Genomic DNA, 16,051 nt, shown 5'->3' on the forward strand with positions numbered 1-16,051 from the left:
GTTTTTCATCATTCTCACCACCGAGAGAAGACAGGGAAGAAACCATAATTTACACTACCTAGCCCGCTGTAGCCTACATATTTACAGTGCATTCGAAAATTATTCAGACCCCTTCCCTTTTTCCACATTTTGTTACGTTACAGCCTTATTCTAAATAGATTTTTAAAAATGTTCTCATTAATCTACACACAATATCCCATAATGACAAAGTGAAAACAGTTTACATTTTTTATTTTAGCAAATGTATTAAAAATAACAAACAGAAATAATCGATTTACATAAGTATTTAGACCCTTTGCTATGAGACTCGAAATTGAGCTCAGGTACATCCTGTTTCCATTGATCATCCTTGAGATGTTTCTACATCTTGATTGGAGTACACTTGTGGTAAATTCAATTAATTTGACATGATTTGGAAAGGCACACACCTGTCTATATAGGTTTCCACAGTGCATGTCAGAGCACAAAAAACAAGCCATGAGGTTGAAGTAATTGTCCGTAGAGCTCCGAGACAGAATTGTGTCGAGGCACAGATCTGGGGAAGGGTACCAAAAAAATGTCTGCAGCATTGAAGGTCCCAAAGAACCCAGTGGCCTCCATCATTCTTAAATGGAAGATGTTTGGAACCACCAAGATTCTTCCTTGAGCTGGTTGCCTGGCCAAACTGAGCAATTGGTGGAGAAGGGCCTTGGTTAGGGAGCTCCACAATTCCTCTGTGGAGAACCTTCCAGAAGGACATCCATCTCTGCAGCACTCCACCAATCACTCCACACCAAGCATTTTGGTAGGGTGGCCAGACGGAAGCCACTCATCAGTAAAAGGCACATAACAGCCCGCTTGGAGTTTGCCAAAAGGAACCTAAAGAACTCTCAGACCATGAGAAACAAGATTCTTTGGCCTGAATGCCAAGCATCATGTGTGAAGGGAACCTGGCACCATCCCTACGGTGAAGCATGGTGGTGGCAGCATCATGCAGTGGGAATGTTTTTCAGCGGTTTTGATAACTGTAAATATGTGTAACCATGTAAATTGCATGATGTCAACTTTGATGCTAATTAGCATTTTTGAATCTGATAGTAAATAGAGCAGAAAATATTGGTAAACATCACCTTGTCTGGGAGAGATTTACATGGTTATCAAAAATTCACGCCAGGGTAAGACTACACGAAATAAAGCCCCCTTTTAAGTGTTTCTAAAATTCCCTGTGGGAAAAATTAACGCTGAAAAAACTATTGGAACTATTTCCCTGTTTGAAACCAAGATTTCCACACCTCCACTGTGGATCTCTTTGGTTTGTCACTCTATTATTTTTCATGGAATTTTTGTGGTAATTGAATATAATTGATTCAGAATTTATAATAATTAATTTCCTGTCTATTCTCACAATGAAAAAGCTTCTTCAGCACTACACACCTGTTTATAGGTGCAGGGTTCGTGGTGACGTTTTTTTCCTTTTCCCCCTTCCTTTTTTATTTTTGTGTCACAAAATGAATATAACGTGATTGACCACACTACCGCACAGCAGGTGGCGGCATGCACAAACAAAATGAGCAAACGCCATGATACCAGAGAAGAAGACTTTAGCGGGCGCAGCAACGTAATTAAATCAAATTTGCAGATGGCTGTAACACCGTATGCCAGGCAGTTTATAATTAGGCTACATCAGTATTTCAAACCAATTGTAGGCTACTTACATTTCACTTAATGGTGACAAATGCGTATGTTTTTGAAGTGACTTTCTTTCATCAGTCAACAAACCAAAAAGTCCCCAACTGGTTGTGGTAAGTTTTACCATAGAAGCCAATCTGGTCATATTCTGTTGAGGTGAAATGGTTTGCTGTTTTCAATCAGCATGTTTCCGTCACAATTTTTCCTTCTATAATATGTTTCCTAAAATGTCATTCCTGCACTTCACGTCAGTCAGAGTTCTCATCAACAGTTGGCCGGTGGGTGGCGCCTATGCCTTTGTTTCTGCCTGTGTTTACTGAAGGAGGAATAATTGTCTTGACTGGATGGATAACTGAAGGCAGGGGGCGCGGCCACGTGTCTCTCAAACGTCAAGTACTACCTACCAAAATGTCCATTCCAGACGAATGGAATGATGAGATGAATTACTTTTTTTGCGAATTATGAGAGATTCATAATTTTTTTGGCGAATTATGAGAGATGAATTACATTAAATTCCCAACCCATATTTTGGGCCTGCTCATCAGCCTCAGTAGTCATTCACTAGATATTCAGCCAGCCATTAAAACAAGTGGTTAGGATTAGGAAGAGGCACATTGGAGTTCTTTTCCATTTTGAGCCCTATACCCTCTTTATCTGTTCCTATGGGACACTTCATAATCACATCATGTTCCTAATTATGCTAAATGGGACCTTGGGCTTGATCCTTTGTCCCTTGTGGTCCTGTATCTTTTGGACCCACCCAAAGGGAGGATGCCTGTACAAAACAAAGTTAGCACATCGTCTGCCAATGTAGTCCTACTGTACTCTGCTGATACACTTTGTAAATCAGGAGCAGAAGAGTAGAGCATCTGAAGTGAAGCCTGCCATTCTTCCCCTGAGGGTAAAGGATTTACAGTTAATACTAGTCGGACAATGCATCAAAAGCCATTCATACAACAGAGTATAAACAATTTTAGCATACAGTGAAACTTTAATACAAAGTAGGCTAATGTATCTTTACATGTATTTTTGTTTAACTTTGTAGAGATTGATCCTGGTCACAAAAATTACACCTGAGCAAACAGCCTAATAGCAACCTGTCTCAGCTGCATGTCAAATGATTTTCTGTAGCCATTTGTTCATTTCATAAGCTAACACAAAATAAACCAAGGTGGAAGTATGAAATAAACTAGGATATGCCTTGCAGTGAGAAATGTAACAAGTGATACTACTGTTAAGGGTGAATATTCCATACTTTGATTACTAGTTGCAGTTTTACTGTGGCCTTAGATGATATGTGACTCACCACCTGGATTCGGTCTTATGTAGCAAAATTTGAAATTGTGTTTTTTACTTTGGATAAAAGTAGAGACTCGAAGCTACAAAATTATATATCACGCACAGCATTTTTTTTAGGAACTATGGGAAAGTAATTCTGCTTTGAATGTTATGCTTGTAAAATCACTTTTGAGCAAAGGGCCTTTGAATATTTTGGTACCTACTGGAGAGCTTTCCTTTGTCTACACCCATTCAGTATTGTTCACATCCTCTTAAACCAGGCCCACCCATCTCTTTAAGGATTCACATGAGGTCATGTGCTAAACAGTGAGTAGTGTAGTAAAGATTAAGACTAAAAGTGGTAGTAGCCTACAATAAGGAAAAGTTCCAGGTAAACAAAGTGTCCAGATACAAATATTAGATGAAGTTTACCCAGACACACTTGTCTAAATTGATGCTTTAACCCCAGCCACATCCTGTACGTAGTGCATCAGCATTCAATCGAGTATCTCATTCCTAAAAAAGAAAACATTTAGATTGCTCAACAGTGTCTTGTTTTTTTTGCTGCCCTCTTGGAATGCTATAGGGGAATGGAAAGAGAATGAAGCAGAAAGAAAGGGCTGATTGCAGAGTTAACATGCCACAGGTTGCCTGTCATGTCTCGTAAGTTGCATCACAGGCTGTCATTCCTGTTCCTGCCTGTTGACTGGATGAGTGCCTCAGAGAGTTAGAGCATTCACTCCTGACCCTGGATTTCAGAGGACCCGCTTTGTGTGTTGGTTTTACATCAAGCAACAGCCTTCATCCAAAAGTCTGATCTCTCTGTTTAGGGCTGTGAGGATACCAGTATCATATTTTTTTTTTTTACATGGCAAAAATGAGAACACGAAGCAGAACAGTCTTTGGTCCTTTAAAACCTGATATACAGTTGAAGTCGGAAGTTTACATACGCCTTAGCCAAGTACATTTAAACTCAGTTTTTCACAATTCCTGACATTTAATCCTAGAAAAATGACCTGTTTTAGGTCAGTTAGGATCAGCACTTTATTTTACGAATGTGAAATGTCAGAATAATAGAGAGAATGATTTATTTCAGCTTGTATTTCTTTCATCACATTCCCAGTGGTTCAGAAGTTTACACACACTCAATTAGTATTTGGTAGCTTTGCCTTTAAATTGTTTAACTTGAGTCAAATGTTTCGGGTAGCCTCCCACAAGCTTCCCACAATAAGTTGGGTGAATTTTGGCCCATTCCTCCTGACAGAGCTGGTGTAACTGAGTTAGGTTTGTAGGCCTCCTTGCTTGCTCACACCTTTTCAGTTCTGCCCACAAACATTCTATAGGATTGAGGTCAGGGCTTTGTGATGGCCACTCCCATACCTTGACTTTGTTGTCCTTAAGCCATTTTGCCACAACTTTGGAAGTATGCTTGGGGTCATTGTCCATTTGGAAGACCAATTTGCGACCAAGCTTTAACTTCCTGACTGATGTCTTGAGATGTTGATTCAATATATCCACATAATTTCCCTCCCTCATGATGCCATTTATTTTGTAAAGTGCACCAGTCCCTCCTGCAGCAAATCACCCCACAACATGAGGTTGCCACCCCTGTGCTTCACGGTTGAGATGGTATTCTTCGGCTTGCAAGCCCCCCCCCTTTTTCCTCCAAACATAATTATGGTCATTATGGCCGAACAGTTCTATTTTTGTTTCATCAGACCAGAGGACATTTCTCCAAAAAGTACGATCTTTGTCCCCATGTGCAGTTGTAAACCATAGTCTGACTTTTTTTATGGCTGTTTTGGAGCAGTGTCTTCTTCCTTGTTGAGTGGCCTTTCAGGTTATGATGATGTAGGACTTGTTTTTACTGTGGATATGGATACTTTTGTACCTGTTTCCTCCAGCATCTTCACAAGGTCCTTTGCTGTTGTTCTGGGATTGATTTGCACTTCTCACACCAAAGTACGTTCAACTCTAGGAGACAGAAAGCGTCTCCTTCCTGAGCGGTATGACGGCTGCGTGGTCCCATGGTGTTTATACTTGCGTACTATTGTTTGTACAGATGAACGTGGTACCTTCAGGCATTTGGAAATTGCTCCCAAGGATGAACCAGACTTGTGGACGTCTACAATTTTCTTTCTGAGGTCTTGGTTAATTTCTTTTGATTTTCCCATGATGTCAAGCAAAGAGACACTGAGTTTGAAGGTAGGCCTTGAAATACATCCACAGGTACACCTCCAATCTACTCGAATTATGTCAAATAGCCTATCAGAAGCTTCTAAAGCCATGACATAATTTTCTGGAATTTTCCAAGCTGTTTAAAGGCACAGTCAACTTAGTGTATGTAAACTTCTGACCCACTGGAATTGTGATACAGTGAGTTATAAGTGAAATAATCTGTGTGTAAACAATTGTTGGAAAAATGACTTGTGTCATGCACAAAGTAGATGTCCTAACCGACTTGCCAAAACTATAGTTTGTTAACAAGACATTTGTGGAGTGGTTGAAAAATTAGTTTTAATGACTCCATCCTAAGTGTATGTTAACTTCCAACTTCAACTGTATGTAAAATATTATGTGCTATAGTTCGGAAAATAAATAACTGTTTCTCTGGATGACATAATGTTTGTTTCTGAAATTAGGGCTGTTTTCCTAAAGAGTTCAAATACATTTTGTGTTTGGTTTCCTTGCCATGATACTAATGAGTATTGTGATTCTGGTATTGTCTCGGTCCTACTATTGTTAACCCAAAGGGTTATATGGTTATATTATTTGTGCGGGTACAAAAAATGAAGTGAATTTTTATGTAACATTTTATTTGACTTGGCAAGTCCGTTAAGAACAAATTCTTATTTACAATGATGGCCTAGGAGCAGGCCATCAGTTGTTCAGGGGCAGAACGACAGATTTTTACCATGTCAGTTCGGGGATTCGCTCTAGCAACCTTTCGGTTACTGGCCCAACGCTAAAACCACTAGGCTACCTGCCGCCTCAATTTGAAGCAAACCCTGTAGTAGCTTCTTAGTACTATGTTTTTTTGAGTCCTCTATGGTTCAGGCACAGATGCAGTCCACCCAAAGAGTTGGCTATTTGCTGCTTTTTTAGTATAGTCCAATGTCCAGTATAAGAGTTTGGGGTGAATACTTCATTTGGAACAAGCTTGTTGTTTGTTAGGGGAAGTGGTGTAAAGTACATATGTAAACATACTTTTAAGTACTACTTAAGTAGTTTTTTGGAGTGTCTTTACATTACTTTACTATTTATATAGTACTCAAGTATGACAATTAGGTACTTTTCCCACCACTTTTTAGGGGGAATGCCTAAGGAGCAAGAACAGTGAGCGGGAGGGAGGGAGAGAAATGGGAGAGAGGAAGGGGTAAAAAAAAAGGGGGCAGCGCTGAACACAGTGAGCTGTTTGTGCTGGGATATGTGACTCAGAGAGAGAAGGCCACAAAATTACAGGCCCTTTCCACTGCTAGAGCTTCACCAGGGTACTCCCATAGCTACTGGGCCTGTCCAATGCCATGCCCACACTCTCCATCAACACACACACACACACACACACACACCAGAATAACCATCACCTCCTGACATTGGACTTGATTGGACCTGTTCTTTCATTAACTCCACCCCGAGGCAATAAATACAAGATCCATCTTCGAGCAGAGATGATAAAGAGACCTGGGAGCTTGAAGATGACCTATGGGAATTACTGTATTGCTGTACTGTGCTGTACCCTTCATTGGAAATATAGCAGTAACATAGACTATTTTCTTGGGGATTTTTTGTCTTTTGATTTTAAAAAATGGTGCAAACTAAATATTTTTTTTGTGAGCTGACAGTAAGGTGATGATTTGCAATTACAGACTAGACAAATTTGTACAGCTCCATACAGTTAAAGAATGGATCAGGACGGATTTTCCATCCAACCATTTTTCTCTGTCTGTTTGCACTTGAAAGTGGAGCTTTCACTGACAGGCCACATGTCCAAGCAGTTGGGATCACTGTGTCTGTGAGCCCACTGTGAATGAAAGAGAAAGGAAAAGAGAGTAAGAGAGAGAGACACCAGGGAGCTAAGTAGTTGCTGTGTTGTGTGTGGGCTCTATCTGTATTAGTCCAGCCTGGCTCCTCCTTGCCCCACCCTCTCCCTACTTCCCGCTCTCTTTCTCTCTTCAGCGATACATGTGCAGGGAGAGACTGTGACGCAGCCATTCCAGAGCGTGAGCCAAAGGCACACAGACAGCACTGATCCTCCTCCCTATACTCCACAGGGGCACCTCAGACCCAGAGAAGAACACCTATCTACAACACACAGCGGCAGCTGAACTTCCAGAGAGGTCCGGCTGTGCAGACACACACACTGCTCCACCAGGAGGCTTCCACTCACAACCTCACACTCTCACTAAGGTAAGGTAAAGACGTTTTGGCTCTGGTTGCACTTTGACTGACAGTTGTGAATGTCAGCCCACACTAACAGAGATGTGAGAATAGGTTCCTGCTTGTACATTGATCTTGACGGCTACAGTGTACAGTTCAAATTTCATTTCACTTTCGTTGTTGACCGGTTGGGGGTGTAGGATAACAACTCGGCTGTGACCTTTTCAAAGTATATAAGTCATTCAGTGTAAGTTACTCTAATGCATGGTTATTGGGGAAAGTAATGTAGTAGTTACTCTTTCCAAAAGTACCTCATTATCTATGGAAAGGGCTTGACACATGTGCATTATATGTAGTGCTAAGGTGTTCACATTCATCAGTTACTTATTTATCATAAATGCTGTATCATTGCACAAGTAATGAAATAGATTACATCTGAGTGATTCCTCACAAAACCCAGACAAAAAAGACCACGCTTTTGGGGATTTTCTCAAAATGAAATTCATACAACAGTCCTTTGGAAGAAGGATTGTTAACGTACAATGAGTGTACAAAACATTAGGAACACCTGCTCTTTCTATGACTGACTGACCGGGTCAAAGCTATAATCCATTATTGATGAAACCTGTTACATCCACTTCAATCAGGGCAGTTGAAGGGGAGAAGATGAGTCAAAGATGGATTTTTAAGCCTAGAGACAATTGAGGTATGGATTGTGTATGTGTGCCATTCAGAGGGTGAATAGGCAAGAGCATTATTTAAGTTCCTTTGAATAGGGTATGGTAGTAGGTGCCAGGCGCACCGGTTTGTGTGTGTCAAACTGGAACACTGCTGGGCTTTTCACTCTCAAGTTTCCCGTGTGTATCAAGAACGGCCCACCAACCAAAGGACTTCCAGCCAACTTGACACAACTGTCGGCACCATTGGAGTCGACATGGGCCAGCATCCCTGTGGAACGCTTTCAACACCTTGTAGCGTCTGTGCCCCGAAGATTTGAGGCTGTTCTGAGGGCTAAAGGGGGTGGAGTATTAGGAAGGTGTTCCTAATGTTTGGTACATTCAGTGTGTATTTAAAATGTGTATCTAAAAGCATAATTGAGAAATAATTAGTCAACGTTGGCATATTTATGACATTTCGGGCATACCAAGGCCTCCTTTAAGACTACATAATGTTTAATCTGTAGATGCTACAAAGCAAGAATTGGTGGCATAAGAAGCTTTACAGCGTGCTCTGTAATAGGAGTAGTATTTAGATTTCAATATTTATTTTTAACATTAATTTTTTAATATTGACAAATATAAACATGGATATTGAAAATATATATAATTTTTTGTATTGCTAATTGTCAATATATTGTGGAAACATAATTTAATCTACTGCGATATCAAAGTTCCAGAGTGGAATCTCAGCTAGTAATCAGGGCATCCTGCTGTGTTTGTTTATGTAGTGAGTCAAGGCCATGGTGTAATGACTGAGATTTAGGCAAGCCGAATGTAAGTGGAGGGAGACAACCATCGGACACATTTCTCCGAATTAGTGACTCTGGCATAATTAGCAGGCTGTTAGTACTTCTTCACTCTGTCTCAACAAGCAGTTGGCGGACAAGGGAGATGATGCAGATATTCTTTGCTTGTGTAATGTTTGTTCATTGTTTTGTATGCTTCTGTAGTTCTTGAATACATATTTTGTGTGTTATCAAAATTGTCTAATTGCCTGTTCACTGCAGACGCCAGACGGTGGGAATTAGACATGCTCAGGAGAGAGCTAAAGTTGCTTAACCACCCAATCAGCATTTTTAGTAGGGCTTCTCTGATGGTGAGAGAGATGCGTAGCTGTTATACGCCTAAGCCCCAACCCCCTCCTCCTTTACTATTTTCTATTTTGGCACATGCTAACTCGCATGGTTCCTCCCTCAGGCTTCGCTATACTTGTTCTAACATTTGCTGTATCAGATGTTGATTAACTAATTAATCCTTCCCTCCACAGCCTGTCTCCCAGCCAACCACCTGCTGGATGTCCACTATGGAATCTCCGGGTCAGAAACGAGCCAGCCGCGGTGGGACTGCCACCCCACTCTCCCCAACCCGCATCTCTCGCCTGCAGGAGAAGGACGACCTGTGCAACCTCAACGACCGGCTGGCCGTCTACATCGACAAGGTGCGCTCGCTGGAGATAGAGAATGCTGGGCTGCGGCTGCGCATCACCGAGTCCGAGACCGAGATCAGCCGTGAGGTGACGGGCATGAAGGTGGCCTATGAGACGGAGCTTGCCGACGCCCGCAAGACCCTCGACTCGGTGGCCAAGGAGCGCGCCCGACTGCAGCTGGAGCTAGGCAAAGTCAAGGAGGATTACAAGGAGCTCAAAGTCAGGTAGGACACATTGGGTTGGCAGGGTTTAGGTCATTTTTTTTGTAGGCAGCATGTAAAGGCTGCAAAAACAAATGTTCAGTTGAATTGAGGCCAAATGTTCTAGGTGTGGGGCAAGAGAGCTAGCAAAGATGGGTTTGCAGGAGTATTATTAGGGGAAACCCTGGGATGGGGACAGAAAGGCAGGAGGTTTATGGGTAATCCTGTATCAAATTGTGGTGTCATAAAGTTAGTCTATTGTCATGCTCCCTGTTGTAAGTGTCTGGCTGAGGGACACATTGGGTTTTGGCCAAGTGGCTAATTAATTTAGTCTAAAAGTGATTGTGATTCAGCATGTAATCTCACTGACACACATTTAACTGCCTACAACCTCCTATATGATGATAGGGAGGGGCATATGCAAACCAGAGGACGAGACACCATCTCATTTCATTATACCTAATTTGTGGTGACGTTATTTCCCTGTACTGACTCTGACTCATCAACCAGTGCAGGTCTGCTCTTACTCCAGTCCTTCACTCCAGTCATTCTCAATTAAGTAGATTTCCACTACTACATCATGTTCCTCTTTCTCTTCCAAACCATAAGTACACCAGCCCTGAAACCATTTTCACCCTGGACTGGATACCTAGTATGCTGGCACATTTGTCAGAGCGTTGGTCAGATAAGCCTTTACTAATAAATAATTGAATTTAACCCATTGCAACCTTTAATTCCAAGGCAGTTTGCCACTGAGGATGTGAGTGGTAGTGCTTCTAATCCACACCTGGGTGATGCAACATCCATTTTGCACCAGAATGCACACTACCTTAAACTCCGACTTCTAAAATCCTTTAGAGGTGTGGAGAGCGACATGCCTGACATTAGTTGTGTACATTCCTGGTGGTTTTCAGCAGGTTGGGTAGTAATACTCTATTCCCCTACATGGTAATGACAAAGGGCCCAGCCACGGGGCCACGCCCTGACAAACAGCTCGCTCTGTTTAGCTTGACATACGAGTGTAATGTCAGTCAACCCTCCCACAATCCCATGCATGCAATGCATTATTACACAGCGCATTTCAATCAAAGCCTGTAAGCAGGTTTCCAGGTTAAGATAAAATATGCTTTAATCCAAACTCTGGTGTTGGCACCATTCTCCAACCAACTGAGCCATCGGAACTGGCTGGGTAGGTTAGACTTAGACCTTTGGGAGAATGTTAAAGGGATCTGTCTACCAGAGTTAAGTGGGTAAATGTGCCCACAGACTAGACAATAGCTCACATCTCTCGCTCGCTCTCTCTCCTACGAGCAGGCAACGGCCTGCAATGACTCCACAGGAATGTTTGAATATCTTGCCAAAGTGCAAATCGGTTTGCAGTGTGTCTGAGAAAATGAAAGACAGTTGAAAGTGTTAGTTGTATTTACTTGTTATTTTACTATTTAAAAAAAAACGTATTTAATGTACCCTCGTTTATGCATGGGGCTTCCCTCCGCAGGGAGTAGCAAACAGAGAATAGGAATATTTTAAGCTATGCAAACACGGTCTTCAACAGCTTCTCATTGGCATGACTCTGGTTTTCAACACTGTGCAATTGCAATGTTGAAGCAATGGTGTCTGTACAGAGACGTGAGGGTGGAGTCTTACTTGTTCAACCATAGTGCCATTGTGTTTTCACTGGGTTAATGTTACACTGCAAACATTAATTGAATCTGTCAAGATGGAATGTACAGTGTTTGGTGTGCCCAACGTTGCAGGTGAGGGTGTGGCTCTGGGGTGGGTTTGTGTTTGAGTGCCGACCTTGGTCAGGGTGTGGACTTCTGGGTCTTGTGTTGAGTGAGTTGGGCTGTCTGAGGAGTAGTGACTCTCTTTAAAAACCAAGTCTGTTTGGTGAGTGAATGGAATTTTACAGTTCACTTAAATTCTCTTTCCCATTGTGCCGTAAGGTCCCTAGCTGAGTGAAGAATAGCAACAGCGCCTATAACTTCCGTTGGAAACCAATCATTTGTTGCACGTGTGGTGGAAATGTATCTCTCAGGCCTGCGTGGGCAGCCTCGGTCTCTTACGCTGCAGCCGGTGTGTTTGCCAGTGTTTGGTTGCCATGGCAGCTGGGGAGTCTTGGCATGGGCGTGTGACAGGGTGGTGACTCAGAGGTTTTTCAGGGCCTTGATTGTGGGAAGGGAGCTGCTGGCTGTGGCCTTTCTTTAGGTCTGGATTTCTGGGGCAGAGCAGCGAGCCATCTTTATTAATAGTTCATACGTATCATCTAGTTCCCTATCAACACCATGTTATTACCTTTGGCTGGTGCCCTATGAGGACTTGCAAGTAAATGTAACTTTCTTATCAGAGACAGAGCAGTATACCGTCCCAACAAATAAAGTGTGCATGTCCCTTTCAACAATATTCTTAGTCATTAAAATATTATAATACCCCATTACTGTAGGCCCTACATTATACAGTGCCAAGCCCTCTAGCCCTGTTTTGTAGTGTGCTGCAGCAGATGTAACTGTCACTTACCATGGCCTGTGACTATACACACCTGTTCTTAGACATGCCATTGGGCCACGCCACACAGTCGTCTTTGTCGCAACAGACACATGCAACTCCCCTGAGGACAGACCATCGCCATTGGGCTACTAGGATGTAAACTGCTCGTCTACAACCCAGTCTAGCTTGTACATGATTTGCCAGGGGGGATAAAAACAAACCTTATTTGGCTAAAGCATTTTCCACTGTTAGGATAGAGTAAGAATCGCTAGGCTAGAACACAAGCGGGCTAGCCTAAAAATATTGACTACCCACCTAAGACGCTGCTATGCTGCAATATGATTTGCTAAGCTTCAACATGAGCCCCAAGGCTTGGCCCACACTCCCACATTCGTCAAGGTCTACTTATCCACTGTGGATGCTCCTCCTCTGGAACCTAAGAGGGGCGGTGGATGCTAGTCTCATGCCACAGTGCCTTCCATCTGTGGCTGTGAAATAGGAGCATGTGTGGGGGAACCTGCTCCTGGTCGTCATTGGCAGGACAATCCCTTGTCTCCCCATCCAGACGATGAATAGGCTGCTTTGTGTTGACAATATACAGGGAGACCCATGCAAGCTCTGCAGATACGGTGTTCTTTCTAGATCTTATTGTTGGTTCACCTGTTGAAAAATGCCACTGAATTATATTGTCAAAACCTATTGCTTTTTGACTTTCACTCCCTGGAAGTAAAGATGGTTCGCTAATCTATTGCAAACTGTAGAACAATTATTTTTATGGTCTGAGTTGTAGGCATTCGGGATCAAAGGTGGTGGAATGGGCTAGATCATTGAGGGAGTTCAAAAGTCAAAACCCACTCCCATTTCCAGACTCTTTTCCAAGGTTGCTGTGTGTAACACCTGTTGGCAAAGAGTAACAGATAAGTGTAGCTAATGGTGGGACAGGACAGATAACATCTTCTAACACACGTAGATGTTTTTTCTGTTTATTGAGGGTACGGTATGCAGGATAAATGTTCATTAGAATTAATATGGTTGCAGTGTGAAGTTTCCCAACGTATTTCCTCTTTTAACCATTTCATTCCAATGACCTGAATGATGGAAAATCTAATATGAAGTCGTTTGGCTTCTTTATTTACTGTAATATATTTTGTGTTGGAGTGGCTGCCATGCCAACTTGTAGCACTTTGGAGCTATCAGAGAACACAGCAGGAAGTACACTTATCATATAGCATGAACACATTTCCTTCATTAAGAAAGTTTTTGTCTCAGTTTCATTTCTGCACTCGTGCTCGCACACACAGCATATGTTTTACTATATTTGTGGGGACCTAAAATAGATTTCCATTCAAAATCCTATTTTCTCTAAACCTAACCTTAACCCGCAACCCTAAACCTAACCCATAAAGCTTCAAATAGCCTTTGTCCTGGTGGGGAGAATTTACCTTGTTTTACTGTCCTTTTGGGGACTTCCGGTACCCACAAGGATGGTAATACAAGGAGGCTAAGTGGTCTATTTGTAGGCCCAAATATTTTATAAACACATAGTTTGGTTACCACTAGTAACCAAGGGCTGTACGGCTACTTTTAGCTTAGGGAAACTCTAAACAATTCGCTGACGTCTACTGCACTCTACTTCCATTTAATCATGTGAATGTTCTGCCGGGCTGACACACAGCTGGACGACAGGAGGAACCCATTGAAGTCCATTTGTTATGCTAAAGTGTTTGAGTTAAGTCACTCTCCCTTTAAAATGGACAAGAGCAAACATCCTCTCCCCACCAATGAATGATGATTTATCAAAGCTGTTCAAATACTCTGTTTCTGCACTCAGACAACCTCTCAATAAAGGCTTTTGGCTCAATCCCTCTGGATATGAATGTTTAAAGTTCACAATAGAAGTACACCTCAGAGAAAGCAATAGTTGGTGCCCATCCTTAATTGTGCAGAAAATAACTTGAATTGAATATAAGAAAAATGTCTTATTCAACATAGAATCCATCTTTGCTACAGTTCGTGAGGCACAAAGAATCAATATTTGGTTTCTAAAGCGCTCGCTCTTCATGGAACAGATAGAAACTCAGCAGTGTGTGCAGCCTTTTCGTTTTCCTCGGGGACGAAATGTGTACCAGTTTATTATACTACAGCTTCTCCCAGGAGGTTTGGATCTCTATTCTATTGGAAAACTCCCTCGAGGGCAGCGTCATTCTACCAGCATGACCTCAGCCTGTATCATGTGACACAGTGTGACCTTCTCAAGTTATACAGAACCAAGTCTGTCTGGACCACAGGCTCCCTGGATTTGGGTGGCACACTTTATTTTAGCCACAACGGTGTGTAGGCCACAAATGAAACGTGTTCTGTGACCTGCTATTAGAGAGACAGGTTCAGGATTATTGAAATGTTTAAGTATATTTAAAAAATGTGTTATAGAAACATTGTTTGTCATTTTGGGGTGGCAGGGTAGCCTAGTGGTTAGTGTTGGACTAGCAACCGGAAGGTTGCAAGTTCAAAACTCCCGAGCTGGCAAGTCTGTCGTTCTGCCCCTGAACAGGCAGTTAACCCACTGTTCCTAGGCTGTCATTGAAAATAAGAATTTGTTCTTAACTGACTTGCCTAGTTAAAATAAATAAATGAACAGCCAGTTTTCATGTCGTTGATTATTTTTATTTAAAGAATTGCACCTTTTAATTAACTAGGCAAGTCCGTTAAGAACAAATTCTTATTTACAATGACGGCCTAGGTTAACTGCCTTGTTCAGGGGCAGAACGACAGTTCTGGTTGGGGATTTGATCCAGCAAACTTTTGGTTACTGGCTCAACGCTCTAACCACTAGGCTATCCTGCCGCCCCATTGAGAGCATTTTACAAGTGTTTACTGTGTCATTAGTAGTTAGTTCAGCAGCTGTTCAACTAGTTTATTGATTAGTTATGAATAGGGAGCTTGAAGGCTGACTTCCAGTGGCTGTAGTTATAAAACATGGAATGTTGTTAATATTAAGTCTGATATGAAAGGTTCTACAATTGATGGCTATTCTCATACATAGTTTTGTCTTTCAACTTAGTGTTCCCTAGGCTCTAGGGGTCTCCAAAGGCGTGAGTGGGGCAAGTGGGAGTATACCTAGCCTAGTCTCGTGGCTACTCACTCCACTGGCCCTAACAAAGTACATGGCAATGGAAAACACATGTGCTAAGACTGTACATGTGATGTCTGCTATATAGAGCTCTCTTTGTTGGGCTGAGTTTTGATAATTAAAGAGTAGTGTTTGGACTTTCAGTAGACCAGTACTGTGTTCGGAGAAGGCATTGGCGGGCTGGAACGAGTGTGTGTGTATGGATAAGAGTTTCCATAGCACTTTGATTCTTTTCAATACCCAGCCAAGCTGAATGAGTCATCCGCTCTCTAACAGGGTAAATCACTTTAAGATGCTGGGCCTCTGCACACAGGCTCACTCCACACGAACACACATCATACTTAGACACACACATTGTATGTACCCAAATTAAAACACACACACTCACCTCAAAGTAAGTTACACACACAACACACTGGGAAGTTCCCATTTGGTAGTGGATGAAGTGGATGCGACCCCCAAATGTTCTTATCTGATCAGTAATGTAACTGCCAGTGGATTACCACAACTCTGAATGCTCAAAGTACATTTGAGATGATCAATATGTCTGAAGCGTTTTCATTTCCTTCAACAGAGTTTGATGTTTTGCATGGAGCATTTTGAACATTCAGGAAGACCTCCAGATGTTTAGCATTTTGTGTCACTAAACATCACTCTTGTTTACTGGAGCCTATACAAGCCAAGCTTTCAAAGGATTGTGATGTGTAACCAGGTGCAGGCCAATGTTGTCCGATGCACTGTTATAGACTAGTTCCCTTCTGCATTA

The 16,051-nt window shown here is 42.1% G+C and overlaps 1 protein-coding gene across 2 annotated transcripts in view; it reads left to right on the forward strand.

Annotated features, from left to right (window-relative positions):
• Positions 1-1,615: 1,615 nt before the first annotated feature.
• LOC118364431 (lamin-A-like) overlaps positions 1,616-16,051 on the forward strand; it is a 30,199-nt gene continuing 15,763 nt past the window's right edge. Inside the window, exons 1-3 of one of the 2 annotated variants that reach the window (XM_035745960.2) lie at positions 1,616-1,781; positions 7,218-7,353; positions 9,310-9,692. In XM_035745960.2, the coding sequence (XP_035601853.1) occupies positions 1,705-1,781; positions 7,218-7,353; positions 9,310-9,692 (596 nt within the window). In that variant the 5' untranslated portion in view covers positions 1,616-1,704. Of the gene's footprint in view, positions 1,782-6,736; positions 6,793-7,217; positions 7,354-9,309; positions 9,693-16,051 lie in introns of those variants that run through there. The other variant, XM_052489573.1, reaches the window with a different exon arrangement.

Source organism: Oncorhynchus keta, chromosome 31 (assembly GCF_023373465.1).
Source record: "Oncorhynchus keta strain PuntledgeMale-10-30-2019 chromosome 31, Oket_V2, whole genome shotgun sequence".
Classification (NCBI taxonomy): domain Eukaryota; kingdom Metazoa; phylum Chordata; class Actinopteri; order Salmoniformes; family Salmonidae; genus Oncorhynchus; species Oncorhynchus keta.